Source organism: Leucoraja erinacea, chromosome 31 (assembly GCF_028641065.1).
Source record: "Leucoraja erinacea ecotype New England chromosome 31, Leri_hhj_1, whole genome shotgun sequence".
Lineage (NCBI taxonomy): Eukaryota > Metazoa > Chordata > Chondrichthyes > Rajiformes > Rajidae > Leucoraja > Leucoraja erinaceus.
Window position 1 is genome coordinate 3,560,221 of NC_073407.1, and position 18,195 is coordinate 3,578,415.

The 18,195-nt window shown below is 47.3% G+C and overlaps 1 protein-coding gene across 5 annotated transcripts in view; it reads left to right on the top strand.

The window, feature by feature from the left end:
- The first annotated feature begins 1,703 nt into the window (after positions 1-1,703).
- The window catches only part of si:dkey-34e4.1 (carboxyl-terminal PDZ ligand of neuronal nitric oxide synthase protein), a 136,017-nt gene continuing 119,525 nt past the window's right edge, over positions 1,704-18,195 (top strand). Inside the window, exons 1-3 of one of the 5 annotated variants that reach the window (XM_055659786.1) lie at positions 1,704-2,060; positions 2,564-2,707; positions 3,834-3,905. In XM_055659786.1, coding sequence (XP_055515761.1) covers positions 2,603-2,707; positions 3,834-3,905 — 177 coding nt within the window. In that variant the 5' untranslated portion in view covers positions 1,704-2,060; positions 2,564-2,602. The remainder of the gene's footprint in view (positions 2,061-2,563; positions 2,708-3,833; positions 3,906-18,195) is intronic. The other 4 variants (XM_055659785.1, XM_055659784.1, XM_055659783.1 and 1 more) reach the window with 4 other exon arrangements.

Sequence of the window (18,195 nt, forward strand, 5' to 3'; positions counted from 1 at the left end):
GCATGAAATCACAGATCTTTAAAATCTTCACATAGTCACTCACGTGACTCAGAAGTAAAATAGTAAGATTAAACGAGAACTTACCAGTATGAAGTTTGATCTTTATTTTATGAGGAGTTACGTCGAGGGATTACGTGCCCTCCACGCCCACCCTCTATCATAAAGGTCAACTGGTATTCTAGTTCCTCTTATCTTACTATATTTATTTCACTTACTGTTGTCTGTGATTTCACACCGCTGCTTTGAAGAATGTCGCGCATGCGTGCTGGCGGGGTCTTCACGTAATCCCTCGACGTAACTCCTCATAAAATAAAGATCAAACTTCAAACTGGTAAGTTCTCGTTTAATCTTACTATTAACCATGACTCAGAGTTGGTCCTCTGAACACATGCACAGGGAGGTCTTGGCTTGGTGCCACAGAAAAGTGACTGAAGATGATTGCGATCTTGGTTTTAGAGTGGGGATGATATTGGTTGAACGGTTTTCAGTGTGTCCTGTATTGTGGCAGGAAAGATTGAGAAACATATTGGGGTGATGCTGCAGCCTCGTTTGACCCTGGTCTGCACTGGAAATCAGCCTTATGGGGCTGTCCCACTGTACGAACTAATTCAAGAGTTCTCCCGAGTTTCCCCTGATTCGAACTAGGAGAATTACGGTAATAGCCGCTCATAGGTACTCATGGACATTTTTCAACGAGTCTTCACGAGCTTACCGCGTTTCCCGAGTACGTGCCGTTAGCGTTACGAGCCACTAAGTGACGTTCCTGAGCTCCGACGTACCCGCCACGTGCTTACCACGAGTTTGATTTTTTTTTTTAAACTCGGGAGAGCTCTTGAATTACCTCGTACAGTGGGACAGGCCCTTACACTGTATGTGAGGCCATTGATTGGGACCATGGCTTGCATATGAACACAGAGCAGACAGATTGCTGGGGGCTGCCAACTTGAAGCAATGCTCCACAGTTCCACTCAATTCATGTAAGGTCAGAAAAGGCCGTCTCTGGGGGTTGGAGCTATTCCCTACATTTCCCCCACTCCCCCACCCAGGAGGAGAAGGATCAGATAGATCTCAGAGACTGGTGGTCATCTTCAATGGACCAAAGCTTCATTGTGTTGATGAGCACCTTACATATAATTCAAAGTGTTGTGGTTTATGTTACCTGGCTGGGTGCGGAATGAAGTCAGAGAGCTAGTGTGTTGCTCAGCTGCCGAAGTTTGAGGGGTCCCAAGGTGGGGACGGCAGGAGTGGAGGGGGTGCAGTTTAGATTTATTATTGTCATATATCAAGGGACAGTGAAAGGCTTTGTTTTAGAGATACAGCGTGGAATCAGGCCCTTCGGCTCACCGAGTCTGCACAGACCATCGATCATCATACACAAGTTCTATGTTATCCCACTTTCTCATCCACTCCCTGCACACCAGGGCAATTTTACAGGGGGCAATTATCCTGCAAGCCTGCACGCCTTTGGGGTGTGGGAGGAAACCGGAGCACCCCAGGAAACCCACATGGTGACAGGGAGTCGTGCAAACTCCGCTTGTAGTCAGGATCAAATTGGCGACTCTGCCCCTGGGTGAGGCAGCAGTTCTACCCGCTGCACCACCGTGCTGCACTTTTGCATGCGACGCGATCAGATCAGATAACACTGTACATCAATACAACCCAGTCAAACTACAGTACAATAGGCAGAGTAAAGGGGAAGACACAGAGTGCAGAATATAGTTCTCAGCATAGTACCGCACCAGTTCCAGAGACAAAGTCCAATGCCTGCAGTGGGGTAGAGGTGAATCAGACTGTTTCCTGCCTTTCGTTGTTTATTTCCAGGAGGGCCGGCGGGGCTTGTTGATCGTGTGATGCAACTTTGCTCCACTGGGAGGGAGGGAGCGAGAGAGAGACAGAGGAGCGGGATCCCGGCTCGGGAGGAGCGGGAAGAGGCAGTGGATATCACCCAGAGTGTGCGGGCAGCGAGTGAGTGAGCGGCCGGGCCAGCGCTGTGTCTGAGCAAACCCCTCGCCCCCCGCACCCATCCCGCTCGGGGTGGGAGACCAGCGGACAGTCGCCAGGTGAGGCGGGCAGCACCCTGCACCCAGCACCCTCCTCCCCGTCCCTGACCCGACCCGCCCGCACCCTCCCCTGGCCGCCTCGCCCCCCCTCTACCCTCCACACACACCCCGACCCCGGGCAACCCGCTCCCCCACTCTCCTGCTGCTTACTCTGTAGTTCTGCGCTCTGGGAGAATCTGTAACCCTCTCCCTTCACCCTCTCTGCGCCTCCTGCACTCTCTCTATCTCTCCCTTTCCCCCTGCTTTCTTTCACACTCCACTTCTCCCTCCCTCCCTTCACCCTTCCTCTTTATTTTTCCCTCCCTTAATTCTCTCTCCCCTCTTTCTCCCTCCACTCCACCCCTCTTTCTTTCTCCCCCTCCCCTCTTTCCCGCTCTCTTTCTCTCCTTCCCGACCTACCGCCCCTCTTGCTCTCTCATTCCCTCCCTCTCACTGCCCCCTCCTTGCCTGATCCCGGATACTTCCCACGGCCTCGGGCTGACCCGGGTGCTATGCCCCAGCAGCCGCCGCCACTAGCCCGCGAGCACGGCCCCCCCTGCAACATGCCGGTGAGGAGCGGCTACAACTTGGTGGACGATGTGGGCGACCCCAGGACACCGCTGCACAACGACGAAGCGTTCCAGCACGGACTGCACTTCCAGGCCAAGGTACCCGCGCCCCGACACACACACACACCGACACACACACACACACACACACACACACACACACACACCGACACACACACACACACACACACACACACCGACACACACACACACACACACACACACACACACACACACCGACACACACACACACACACACACACACACACACCGACACACACACACACACACACCGACACACACACACACACCGACACACACACACACACACGCACACACACACAGACACCCGCACACCCACACACACACACACACACGACGCGTACGCACACACACACCCGCGCACAGACGCACACACTGCGCGCGCACACACACACACACACACCGACACACACACACACACACACACACCGACACACACACACACACACACACACACACACACACACACACACACACACACACACACACACACACACACACACACACACACACACACACACACACACCGAGACACACACACACACACAGAGACACACACACACACACACACACACACACACACACACACACACACACACACACACACACACACACACACACACCGACACACAAACACACACACCGACACACACACACACACGACACACACACACCCACACACACACTGACACACTCACACTCACACACACACACACACACACACACCGACACACACACACACACACACCACCCACACACACACACACACACACACACCACACACACACACACACACACACACTGTCCCGGGCTCCGCGCTCAGCCCATCTCTGCCCGCAACACTTCACTAAACAAACTCCTCCACACCGGCGCCTTCCCCGGGACACTCGCAATGGAAAGGCTGCGGGTTGACCAGTTGCACCGGGCGGTGGAGGGGGAGCGCGGGTCTGTGCGATGTTTTGGGTTGCGGGTCGCGTCCCGATCTCGCCTGCGCGCTGGGAGCGGGTCCGTGGTCTGGTCCCTCTCCCACCCTCTCCCTTCTGTCTCTCCCTCCCTCCCCCCCTACTCTCCCTTCTGTCCCTCTGTCCCCAGGCGCTGTGCTCCCCTTCCCCACGTCCCTGCCGGCCGGGATGTCACGGCCAGCTGCTCACTGACACAGACAATGCACCTTTTCTTTCCCTAGTACGTGGGGAGCCTGGACGTGCCGAGGCCCAACAGCCGGGTGGAGATCGTGGCAGCCATGCGGAGGATACGGGTGAGTGAGTGTTGGCGCTGTGTGTGTGTGTGTGGGGGGGCTTCAGGGAGAGCAGGCAGCTCCCCATACACCGGCAGGTATGGACCGACCTGGGCAAGAAGGAATCGCCTGGACACCTGTTGGGGGAGAGGTCGCTCGAATTCCACCCTTCCTGTGGGCTGTTTTGAATAGCATATACGATCAACTTAAATATCTGTCTATTAAAATATAAAGACTCAACAAGTTGCAGAGAAGATTTACGAGGATGTTGCCAGGACTCCAGCGTTTGAGCTGTAGGGAGAGGTTGAGCAGGCTGGGACTATTGCTTGGAAGGCAGGAGGATGAGGGGTGATCTTATTGAGGTGTATAAAATCATGCGAGGAATAGATCAGGTTGATGCCCAGAGTAGGGGGATCGAGAACTAGAGGACATAGGTTTAAGGTGAGGGGGGAAAGATTTAATAGGAACCTGAGGGGTAACTTTCATACAATGGGTGGTGGGTGTATGGAACGAGCTGCCGGAAGAGGCAATTGAGGCAGGTACTATCGCCATGGTTAAGAAACATTTGGACAGGTGCATGAATAAAACAGGTTTAGAGGGATATTGGCCAAACGTAGACAGGTGGGACTGGTGTAGATGGAAAATGTTTCTGGAAGTGGGCAAGTTGGGGCTGAAGGGCCTGTTTCCATGCTGTATGACTATGACTATAAACATGAATGAAAGGCTGCCATTTCATGTCCCTTTCCAGCTGGTTTCAAAGCATGTTATAGCCACAAAGTACTGGAGTCAGCGGGACAGGCAGCATTTGTGGAGGATGTGTGTTTATATGCTACTTATCAAGTTTGGTTACTGTTGTAAAGTTGGGAGAGGTAGGCCGATTTGTACACACACCAACTGCGGGGTGTTAAAGATACCATCATCTGCTTTTGTGATGCTGATGAGTAAGGTGTAAACATTGGCCAAGTTGCGGGAATTCGTCAAGTATAAAAGTAAAACAAAAAATGCCGGAGATAGCCAGTGGATCAGGCAACATCTGTGGCAGGTCTACCTGAAATTTTCACTCCGTTTCTCTCCACAAACACTGCCTCAACTGCTGAATATACAATACGATACAATACCCTTTATTGTCATTTGAACCTCAAATAAAGTTCAAACGAAATTTGGTTTCTGCAGTCATCCAACAAGAAAAGAACCAAGACACAACACCAACACAATTTATACAAACATCCATCACAGAGAATCTCCTCCTCACTGTGATGGAAGGCAAAGTCTTGTCTCTCCCCTGATCTCCATTCTTCTCCCGATGTCAATGACCAAACATATTCAGCTTTTATTTTATATTTCTGCATCTCGATTCCCCTACTCTGGGCAAGACACTCGGTGCATCTATCCAATCTATTCCTCTCATGATTTTATACGCCTCTATAAGATCACCCCTCATCCTCCTGCGCTCCAAGGAATAGAGACCCAGCCTGTTCCACCTCTCCCTGTAGCTCAGGCCCTTGAGTCCTGGTAACATCTTCGTAAATCTTCTCTGCACCCTTTACAACTTATGGAGCCTTTTTGTATTTTAATTGACAGAAATTTAAGTTTAGTTTAGTTTAGAGATACAGCACGGAAACAGGACGTTTGGCCCACCGAGTCCGCACCGACCAGTGATCCCCGCAATTTTAACGTACGCACACTAGGGAGAATTTACATTTAACCCATAATTAATCCATAAACCTATACATCTTTAGAGTGTGGGAGGGAACTGCAGATCACGGAGAAAACACATGTGGTTACGGGGAGAACGTACAAACGCTGTACAAACAGCACCCAAGGTCAGGATCGAACCCAGGTCTCCAGTGCTGCAAGGCAGCAACTCTACCGCTGCACCACCCTAGTTGATCGTTTACAGTGTTCTGTGTTTAAGGTGGGGATACCTCTACTGCAGATAGATACAAAAAGCTGGAGTAACTCAGCAGACCAGGGAGCATCTCTGGAGAGAAAGAATGGGTGACGTTTTGGGTCGAGATCCTTCTTCAGACTGACTCAGTTGATAACTCTACTGCATTACTTTGAGATAATGCCATCAAATTAACGACCTCCTGACAGAGCAGGAGACATGCTGTTAATACAGCAGAGTTTCTTCAGTACTGCACTGCATTGTGTTAGAAACTAGAGGTTTCATCCACAGTCAGCACTAAATTGGCTGGTTTCATCCAGGAAAGGGCACTAATACTGGTAAAAAAAAAAATCAGCCAGGAAGTGAACTTTCAATCATTAACCAGTGATGTTCCTTCTCTAAGATGTTACCCTTACCAATCCCAAGCATGGATGTTGACGTCACCATATAATGCAAGTTGTTGCTCTGGGTGCAATATAATCTTGCATGTTAAAGACAATGTGACATCTTTAACTAGGATTTTCACAGATGTGGTTACAGTACATACTTAAATAGCTTGTGTAATTAAAATTATCTTTAGCATCTGCCATGGGAGATAACGTTATGAAGTCTACTGAAATAACGTTAAGTTTACTGATGAGTATAATCATTGCATGGACATACTTTTGTACTGAGCATATTGCATGATTTTACATGATGGACATCCATTTCAAACCTGTAGTTTCCCTCTCCCCCGATTCTCAGTCTGAAGAAGATGTTCTACCCGAAATATCACCTGTACATATCTCCAGAGATGCTGCCTGACCTGCTGAGTTATTCCAGCATTTTGTGTCTATCCATTTTCCAGAATCAGATTTGTTTATTGAAGTATAAACTAGGGAAAGGGAGTGTTTGTTAATCGGCAAAGGAAATGTTTGTGCGTAGGGGATTTCCCTGCCGTGGCAACCAGAGAACAGGCGGCTTCATTTATTGTATAAAATCATGAGCGGAATAAATCGGGTAGATGCACAGAGTCTCTTGCCTAGAGTAGGGGAATCGAGGGCCAGAGGACATAGGGTCAAGGTGAAGGGGAAAAGATTTTAATAGGAATCTGAGGAGTAACTTTCTCACACAAAGGGTGGTGGGTGTATAGAACGAGCTGCCAGAGGAGGTAGTTGAGGCTGGGACTATCCCAATGTTTAATAAAGTTAGACAGGTACATGGATAAGTTTGGAAGGATATGGACCAAGCTCAGGCAGGAGGGACTAGTGTAGCTGGGAGATGTTGGCCGGTGTGGGCAAGTTGGGCCGAAGGGCCTGTTTCCACAATGTATCACTCTATTCACCGATAGTACTAAAGGGCTGGTTTTATCTAATATTATCCAGGAACCGGACTATCAATCATTAACCAGCGATGTTGACTGTGATGGGCTGAACTGGATACACTTGCAGCTTGGGCACCATCCATGGCTCGAGAAACACAGGCTTCAGTTTGCTGACTATTTAGTTTAGAGATACTGCGTGGAAACAGGCCGGGCGGTCCACCGAGTCCGTGCCGATAAATGATCCACGTACACTAGCACTATCCCACACACTAGGGGCAGTTTACAATTTTTTAAAAATCAAAGCCAAATAAACTGCAAACTTGTACGTCTTTGGAGTGTGGGAGGAAATGGGAGAAAACCCATGCAGGTCATGCGGAGAGCGTACAAACTCGGTACAGACAGCACCCGTAGTCAGGATGGAACCCGGGCGTTTGGCAGCAACTCTACCGCTGCGCCACCGTGCTGCCCAATGTCACCTGTTCACCGTCTGAAATGGTGACTCAGTTTCTCCCTCCGTGGATGCTGCTGATGTACTTTCCATAATGTTCTGGTGTGGTTTTGTGTTTGTTCCAACTGGCCTCCACCTGGTAAGGGCCTGTCCCACTTGGGCGTAATTTGCGCGTCATTTACGTGACATCATTTACGTGACATCATTTACGTGACATCATTTATGCGTGGTGACGCGCACGTGATGCGTGCATGGTGCGTGGTGACGTAGGCAGTGACACGCGGTGCCCCAGAATTTTGGGCTGTACAAAATCTTTGCGCGCTATCTGCATGACGCACAAATGACGCCCAAGTAGGGCAGGCCCTTTAGACAGCTTGCTGAGTTTTCCAGGGCAGTGAATGATGACCTCGTGTGCAAGGGGGCACTGGAGACTGTGTAAGGTACTGAATGAAAGGTTTGATGGTGTAGATGTCGAGAGGATGGTGGGGCCCTCGTGGGGCATTGCAGAAACTGGGCACAGTTTCAGAATCAGTGCTAGTGGGTTTGAGGTGGAGATAGAAGCTCCTTCTCTGAGAATTGAGAACCCTTGGGATTCTCTCTCCTGGAGAGCTCTGGAAGATGGAAGGCTAGGATATATTAAATAAAATACAAAGTGCTGGAGGAACTCAGCGGGTCAGGCAACACCTCCAGCAAACATGGATAGGTGACTTTTCGGGTTGGGATTGTTCAAACTGGCAATGTTTTAGATCAGGAACCTCTTGAGACTGCCAATGTTTGGGATTGGAACACTTCTTTAGACCTGCGATGTTTTGCGATTATATTGAATGCCGAGATGGATTACTTAGACAATAAGGAAGTAAAAGGGCTATAGTTATACAGTAAGAAACAGGCCCTTTGGCCTACTATGTCCATACTGACAATTAAATAGTTTAATTTAGAGATACAGTGTGGAAATAGGCCCCTCAGCCCACTGAGTTCACACCGACCACAGATCACCGGCCGGTTCACACTAGGTCTATTCTACACACTAGGGACAAATTGAAGAAGGCAATTAACCTACAACCTTGCACGTCTTTCGGATGTAGGAGTAAACCATAACACCTGGAGAAAACACACGAGGTCACAGGGAGAACGTACAAACTCCATACATACAGTACACATAGGATCAAACCCTGGTCTCTGGCAGGCAGCAGCTCTACCACTGTGCTGCCCCATCTATACTAACTTGATAACAGAATCAAGGGGTATGGCGAGATAGCAGGAACAGGGTACTGAATGTGGATGGTCAGCCATGATCATATTGAATGGCGGTGCTAGCTCCAAGGGCCGAATGGCCTGTACTCATTTTCTTTGTTTGATGTTTCTAACTAACCATACAAATCCCTTTTGCCAGCATTTGGTCCACAGTCTTTCATCACTTAGTGATGCACGTGCTGGTCTGGATGTGTAAATGTGGTGAGAGGATCTGCCTCTACCACCCACTTTGGCTGCATGGATCACAGACACCCTCAGGGTGGATTTACCCCTCTTCAGATCTCTAAACCAAACCACTCTCATTTTAGATACCTCTGCTAAGAGAATCCGTTTATTCTTACCTCCCCTGTCTACACCCGTGCCTTTAGGCACGGTGGCGCAGCGGTAGAGTTGCTGCATTACAGCGCCAGAGACCTGGGTTCGATTCTGATTAAGAGTGCTGTCTGTACGGAGTTTGTACGTTCTCCCCATGACCACGTGGGTTTTTTCCGGATGCTCCGGTTTCCTCCCACACTCCATAGAGGTACAGGTTTGTAGGTTAATTGGCTTTGGTAAAAATTTTAATTGTCCCCAGTGTGGGTAGGATAGTGTTAGTGTGTAGGGATCGCTGGTTGGCATGGACTCTGTGGGTCGAAGGGCCTGTTTCCACACTGTATCACTAAACTAAACTACACTCCCCATAATTCTGTTTACTTCAGGTCTTCTCATTATGGGAACTGGCTGGAAAGTTGAGATCAGGATCAGACCTATTCTGACCTTTGTGAATGGCAGGGAAGGTTTGAAGGGTCATAGGGCCTCTGTTCTGTTCTATTGGATCAGAGTCATTTCCTAGGGCAATTCCGCAAATGCAAGAATTGGTGATATATAGCCCCATTTTCTAAAAATACATTTCTGCCTTTCATGGTTCTTTTAATGGTATGGTCACATCAAGTGGGATATTGTGAAACATGATGTAATATTTCTACAGCTGACAATTATTATTGCTAAACCTGTTTGTTGCTTCACGACCAAGGTCTGAAATGGGAGATATCTAGCTGAAGTGTAATTCTGCTAAAAGCCAGAGAAGAAAATGATGCTTATTGATATTACAATAAATTGGTCATTGAATAAATCGGGTCTTGCATTTCTGCTGAGGCTTTAATAAACCCAAGACCTCTAAGCACTTAGCACGATTGAAATATGTTCTCATCATTATTGGTACGTGGAGTGCAGGGAGAATTCGCACCAACCAAGCTTTTTTTAGACATGCAGCATGGAAACAGGCCCTTTGGCCCTCCGAGTCCGCGCTGAGCACCGATCACCCCGTACGCTGGCAATATCCCACGCTCTATCGACAGTTAACAATTTTACCGAAGCCAAATTACCTACAAGCCTGTATTTCTTTGGAGAGTGGGAGGAAACCGGAGCACCCGGAGAAAACCCAGGCAGGTCACTGGGAGAACGTACAAACTCTGTACAGACAGCACCCATAGTGTGGATCGAACTTGGGTGTCTGGCGCTGTAAGGCAGCAATTCTATCGTTGCGCCACCGTGCCGACAATAGACTTGCAGTTTGTAATGCGCTAATGACCAGATATTTGTACGTTTACCGATGATATCGAGTGAGAGCTAAATTATAGTGAGGACATTTAACAATAAATCCTTGGCCATCGGTGCCATCTCTGATTTGTCCTGTATCTTTTCACACCTCTATTTGCCCTCTCCCCTGACTCTCAGTCTGAAGAAAGGTCTCGACCCAAAACATCACCTATTCCTTTTCTCCGGAGATGCTGCCTGTCCCGCTGAGTTACTCCAGCATTTCATGTCTATCTACGGTGTAAACCAGCATCTGCAGTTCCTTCCGACACAAGAAATCCTTTGCCCTTTTTTTTGAATAATGCTATGGGATTTATATTGTGCATCTCAGAGAGTGCATGGTAATGCGTTATGTGAATGTTTTGCCTCAGAGCGTGTAAAGGGCCTGTCCCACGAGCATGCGACTCCATGCGGCAAGCGCGACCGAACGTGGTCGCTTGAGCCATACGGCCTCGCGGGGCCGGTCCCACTTCGATTGCGGGAGCCGTATGGAGTTGTGGAGAGCTGGTCCCGACATCACGCGGGGCTCCGAAAAACTGACCGCGTTAACAAATTCTGTGCAGCAACGGCGTGGCGGCCCGCAGCCGCCTCAACGCCGTACACACCGCCTCGACGGGCATATGCAGCGTCTCGATGCCGTACATCACGCGCGAACTTCCCGCGGACTTCGCTCGAACTTCACGTCACTCACTCGACCTCCGTGCGGCCCCCGCTTCTGGTTTGGTCGCGCTCGCTGCATGCAGGCGCATGCTGGTGGGACCGGCCCTGTACGGGGGTCACTCGACCTCCGCGCGGCCCCCGCTTCCGGTTCGGTCGCGCTTGCCGCATGCAGGTCGCATGCTGGTGGGACGGGCCTTTAACACTGACCCAATAATGTGCAGGAGAGTGAGTCTGAATCTTGTGCTCCACTACATGTGTGACCATTCAGTCCACAACTGTCTCAGAGTGATCATGTCATGTTGACATGTACTGATTGTCCACATCTGCTTGGACCAGATAGACACAAAATGCTGGAGTAACTCAGCGGGTCAGGCAGCATCTCTGGGGGAAAAAGGTTGGTTTTGGGTTGAGACCCTTCTTCAGATCCTTCAGATCCTTGGACCCTTTTGTCCTTGGAGTTAGTAGATTTCCATAACAGCCAAAGATATTAGGTCCGTCTAACGGTACCTTTAACAAGTGAACTGTACTGTGATGCTGCGGCAGTGATTTTTACACTAAGCCTCTTGTCACCTGCCCACACCTAAATGGCTGTTGCTTACAAATACATCATATGACCATTTGCTGACTGCTCGTGATGATGCGCACTGTACGTTTCTCCTTGGCTGCATGTTGTTACAACAAGCAAATGCCAGAAGAGCAACACATGAGAGCAGGGAGGTCTGGAACATTTGCCATTACCAGCATAACTTCTCAATGATTTTCAAACTTTTCAACATTGTCTGAAGAAGGGTCCCGACCCGAAACACCACCTATTCCTTTTCTCCAGAGATGCTGTCTGACCCGCTGAATTACTCCAGCATTTTGGGTCTATCTTCAGTTTAAACCGGCATCTGCTGTTTCGTCCTGCACATAACTTTTTTTTTAAATGTTTCTTTGAGATCGATCCGAATTGTGTTTGCATTTCAGAGGGCAGAACACCCTAAATGTGGAACTAACATTGGCAACACATGCCGCAGTTGGAAGCTGCAAGCTTCACCACATTGCTGTAGAGATCTAAACATGCCTGATTGTCAACATCTCTGACATCATCCTGCCCATCCATTATCTCAATACTCAATGCAGTGTACATTAGGGTAGGTTTTCTGAACAAAGGTTGTTGTTTTGAAATAATACTCATTTATCCTGCCCTCTGGCTTTATATTTCACTTCTCCTCTTCTTATCTGACGCAACAAAAGCTTTTCACTGTACCTCGGTATGCGTGACATTAAAATGAACAGAACTGACACCCTTTTGTCTCCCTTCCTCTAGCGTTTGCCACTCCCTCCCCCCTTATGCCAATCTCTCCCTTTCCCCTCACCTGTATCCACCTACCTTGCCAGATTTGTCACAAACCCACCTCTCTTTTCCCCCTTCCCTCCCCCTCACTCCATCAGCCTGAAGTAAGGTCCCTTCCCAAAACGTTGCCTGTCCATTCCCTCCACAAATACTGCCTCAACCGCTGACTTCCTCGGGCTCTTTGTGCTTTGCTTCAGATACCAGCATCTATAGTTTCTTGTTTCCACTTTCAAAGTTTCTTTTGTACACCAGCATCGGTTCCAGTCTAGCAAAGTATAAATGATAAAAGTCAGTCGCTATTTCCTGGCTTTCGTCATTAATACTTTTCCAAAATCTGCTGGGTCTCCATTGAAACTATGTCCCATTGTTACTTTCAATGCTGCCACTCTTGCCTTTTATCAGTGTTCCCCTCCAGGTATATATCCACTGGAGAAAGATTCAGCCTTTGTTTCTCCGACACTGCTCACGTTATGGTCCGCACCCTCTGCTCTATTGCAACTTCAGCCTTTTGAGTCATTTGTAATGTTCTCCATTCCCATTTTGGCTTTTGTCCAATGAAGTACACAGAGATATCTTCTATGTTGGAGTCCCGTTGATATGGAAGCTGCAATTGTGGTAGGGTATTACAATACAATAATACTTTATTGGTCAATTATGTTTTGCAGCATACGAGGAATTCCATTTGCCAAGTCAGTCACACAAATAAAAAGCAACAGAATGCACAATGCACCCATTAACATAATCATCCACCACAGAGACTCCTCCACATTCCTCACTGTGACAATACGTTTCTCTGCAATTCCATCCTCTTCTACAATCTTATTAAAACTCAAACCAGTCTGGAATAACGACTGGTTGCAAAAAGTGACTTTAGTTTTGAGATATATCACAGAAACAGGCCCTTCGGCCCATCGAGTCCATGCCGACCAGCGATCCCCGCACGCTAACACTATCCTCCACACACTAGAGACAATTTACAATTTTACCAAGCCAATGAACCTGCAAACCTGTACGTCTTTGGACTGTGGAAGGAAAGAATAGTAGGACCCCCTCGGTCATGACGGACCATGGGTGATGCATCCTGGTCGGATGCAAGCCTGGGCCATGTCATATGGAGGACAGGCTGTTGCCCATGCAGCACGTCCCCCCTCTCCACGTCGCTGATCGATCCAAAGGAACAGCAGGGCCGTTACAGTTTGGCACCAGCGCCATCGCAGGAGCTGCCAGAGCGAGGTTGTAGACAACGATGAACTGCCTTAGGGGCTCCGACTCTGGATTTTTCTTGAGGTTTACTCCTGGAGCCTTTTCCATGACTGGATATGGCCACAAGGCAGTGGGTGTTTTAAATCAGATTTTTAAACCATAAACCTGGAGAAAACCCACGCAGGTCACTGGGAGAATGTACAAACTCCACACAGACAGCACCCATGGTCAGGATTGAACCTGGGTCTCTGACGCTGTAAGGCAGAAACTCCAGTACTGCGCCACCGTGCCCTTAAACCCTTAAACTTGTTCCCCCATATTTAGGTTGCCTTTAATTGCTACATCTCTAAACTGCTGATTGGTGACACGTGTCTTGCTTTGGGGCTATTGGCCAATGCAATGTTGTCCTGAGTGTAATAGCCCTGTCCCACGGTACGAGTTCATTCCAAGAGCTCTCCCGAGTTTAAAAAAAAATCAAACTTGTGGTAAGCACGGAGAATGAACGTAGCGGGTACGTCGGAGCTCGGGGACTTCTCTTAGCGGCTCGTAACACTATCGGCAGGTACTCGGGAAGACTCGCTAACGGCAGGTAAGCTCGGGAAGACTCGTGAAGATTTTTCAACATGTTGAAAAATGTCCACGAGAGCCCCGAGTACCGATGAGTGGTCATTACCCTAAATCTCCGAGTTTGAATCGGTGCAAACTCGGGAGAGCTTTTGGAATGAACTTGTACCATGGGACAGGGCCATAACTGTAGTGTTACAGGTCAGCATTGTAACATTAGAAGGTATCTACAATTGCTTTTGCCTCTTACCTCTGCTATTCTGTGGTGATGCTGCAAAGTGCCATTCTACACTAGTTTTCTTATAAGGATTTCAGTCAAATTTAATATCCGATCAATTGAACTGAACCCATATCATTAAAATGAGGGATTTAGCTTAGCTGAAATGTCTGGAGAGGCAGGTTTCTGAGCTGTATAACTCCAGGATGGGGAGGTTGGGGATATTTTGTATGTGGTAAACTGTTGCGATCCTTTCAATTTGAGGCTATGAATTCAGTCAACTATATAAGATTGCCTTTCATTCAAAACGCTGTCATTGGGATGGCCAATTTTATTTTAGTTTAGTTTAATTTAGACATATCGCACGGAAACAGGTCCTTCGGCCAACCGAGTCCACGACGACCAGCGTTCCCCACGCATTATGCTCCACACACTAGGCACAATTTACATTTATGCCAAGCCAATTAGCGTACAAACCTGTACATCTGTGGAGGGTGGGAGGGAACCCACCCGGTCACGGGGAGAACGCACAGACGGCACCTGTACTCCGGATTGAACCTGGGTCTCTGGCACTGTAAGGCAGCAACTCTACCGCTGTGCCACCATGCCGCCCTTAATGCCCCGCTGTTGTTATGACATCTTTGAATCAAGGTGGAAGTTTTGACTCTCCATTTTGTGCAATAATAAATCCATTTATATTTGACCATTTAAAAAATATATATTTTTATGTATAGTTTTTTCTTCAAATAAATATGGCACAAACAGTCAATAGACAATAGACAGTATATGTCCAATGTAATCCAATAAACAAAGACTGTCAAATAAAAAGTAACAATGTCTTTGCTATTTTAATTGAATTTAGCTCGCAAAGGTCAAGAGCAAAGTCATATTTTTCGGGCTCTTCTGTAGGTTTTGCGACTAGTTTTCCTATTTGATGCAACTTCATTTACAAGGCTCCAAACCTGACACCAGTCACTGCGTAGGATTGGAATACTTTTTTATCCTTCTTAGAGAACAATTTGTTGGTGTCAGATATTAGACATTTAATCAATGAACTAGTAACTAGTTGAGGCAGCATAGAGACAATCGATATAAATACTTCAACTTAATCCCCCATGCTCTTTGTTGAAGCGTGTTCACTAGACTCCAAATGGCAGTCTAAATCAGAAGCTGTCTGTGCTAAATCAAGTTAACAGACCTGGAACTCTACCTTTCGACTAAGTCTTGTTTATTCTGAAAAGTGATAAAAACTCCCAGTGTTTGCGTGCTTTGAATAAGGTTAGTCGCTATTTCGGAGCCAGAATACCATTTCTGGTTCACAATTCAAATGATTATTTCCCAACTAAATGGAAGCTTTATGGCCTTTTGATTGTTGTTCAGTGTTCCAGTCCAGAGTTTTCCAGCTCTCGGAAGCCGGAGCCAGCTCTGACCTTGAAACAACAGTCGGCTGTGGGATCAGCTGTAATGAGCATTCTGGCAGCTGCAATGTAGGCATGGAACGATTTGCAGGATAGGTTAATTTTTAATACAGTATATGATCATAAATATTTGTGCTTTTTTACTTGCCTTGGAACCTGCAAAAGAAGCTCGACATTTTCCACATTGCCCTTGATGTTAAAGAACCAGCGATGAAGTTTTGTTTTATTTTGTGGTTCAGCGTCAACATGCGATTGGAAATTCAGTGGTTCCAGTCCCTTTTAGTTGAAATGAGTAGATGCTGCTTTAAACCAAAGGTAGACTCGGACTTCTTCTTGGACTTTTTCGAACCGAAGCGTCGCCCATTCCTTCTCTCCACAGTCCTGCTGAGTCATTCCAGCTTTTTGTGTCTATCTTCTTTTTAGTTGAAGGTTGATCGCTTTGTTTTGGTTATTTCTCCATTTTTCCTAGCTGGTTTCAGTGATTTAGATCCATTGCCTCACAGCTCCAAAGACCCATGTTTGATCCTGACCTTTGGTACTGTCTGTGTGGAGTTTGCATGTTCTCACTGTGCTCAAGGACATGCTAGTTTGTAGATGAATTGGCCTCTGTAAGTTGCCCCTAGTGTGCAGGGAGTAGATTGGAAAGAGGGATAACTTAGAACTAGTGTGAACGGGAGATCGATGGTCGGCGTGGACTCGGTAGGCCGAAGAGCATTTTTCCATTATTCGTCCTATCAATAATTATTGGCAGGAAATTCAATTGCTCCAATCTATTTTCATGCAATATTATAAACCTAGAAATATAGACAATAAGTGCTGGAGGGGGCCATTTGGCCTTTCGAGCCTGCACCACCATTCATTGTGGTCATGGCTGATCATCCACAATCAGTAACCCGTGCCTTCCTTCTCCCCATATCCCTTGATTCCGCTAGCCCCTAGAGCTCTATCTAACTCTTTTAAATTAATCCAGTGCATCGGCCTCTACTGCCTTCAGTGGCAGAGAATTCCACAAATTCACAACTCTCTGGATGAAAAAGTTTTTTTTTTTCTCATCTCAGTTTTAAATGTCCTCCCCATTATTCTTAGACTGTGGCCCCTGGTTTTGGACTCCCCCATCTAGCTTGTCCGGTCCTTTTATAACTTTACATGTTTCTATAAGATCTCCTCTCATCCTTCTAAATTCCAGTGAATACAAGCCCAGTCTTTTCAATCTTTCTTCATGGAGTGACAGTCCCGTAATCCCGGTGATTAACCTCATGAACCTACGCTGCGCTGCCTCAATCGCAAAGTTGTCCTACCTCAAATTAGGAGACCAAAACAACACACAATACTCCGGATGTGGTCTCACCAGGGCCCCGTACAACTGCAGAAGGACCACTTTTCTCCTATACTCAGATCCTCTCGTTATGAAGGCCAACATGCGATTAGCTTTCTTCACCACGCTGTACCTGTATGTTTATTCATTAGTAACCAAACTATTTCTCAGAAGAGTATTTTTCTTAAAGTAAACTGGCCGTGGTTGGCACTTTACTGTTGATTTCTTGCTGATGATCTGTAATGAGGAATTGGACTACCTGTTGTTGGGAAGTGGCTTAGTCCAGGAGCTGCTGTGTAAACGCATGCCTAGTTTGCTTTGCCGTCTCAGTCAGAAGTTGTTGTTTAACGTGGTAATATCACTGTACCTTAATTGGTACATGTGACTATAAATTCGAACTTGAACTTGAACAATTGTTTTGGAGTTTGTTCGACTTAGGAAACATATTCATTCTTGGTAAACAATTAAATAAGCAAAGTATATAGTTTGCAAAGTTTGAGCAAAATGCATTGTGAGAATGTTGGTGACATGTTTATACCCGTGCAATGAGAATGAAAAATAGCGTTGTAAATCGAGATACTTTGTAGCAAGAATTATAACTCAGATATTTGTAAATGGAAAAGACAGTATCAAGTCCCAACTATTCAAGGGCATCACAATGGCGCAGCTGGTATACCCGCTGCCTCACATTGCCAGAGATCCCGGTTTGATCCTGGCATCGGGTGCTGTCAGTGTGGAGTTTGCACGTTCTCCCTGTGCTCTGGTTTCCTCCCACCCTCCAAAGACATGCGGGTCTGCAGGTTAATCGGGCCTCTGTAAATTGTCCCCAGTGTGCTGACAGTGGAGAAAGTGGGATAACATAGGACGAGTGTGAGCGGGTGATCGCTGGTCGATGTGGGCCGAAGGGCCTGTTTCCCTGCTGTATCTCTACACTAAACTATTCATGTATATATTTTGTGTAAGAAAGAACTGCAGAAGCTGGAAAAATCAAAGGTAGACAAAAACGCTGGAGAAACTCAGCGGGTGAGGCAGCATCTATGGAGAAATATCGCCTAGTCCTTCGCTCCATACATGCTGTCTCACATATTTTTTATTATTTCAAAATATAATTTGAGTGAATGCTGCAACTA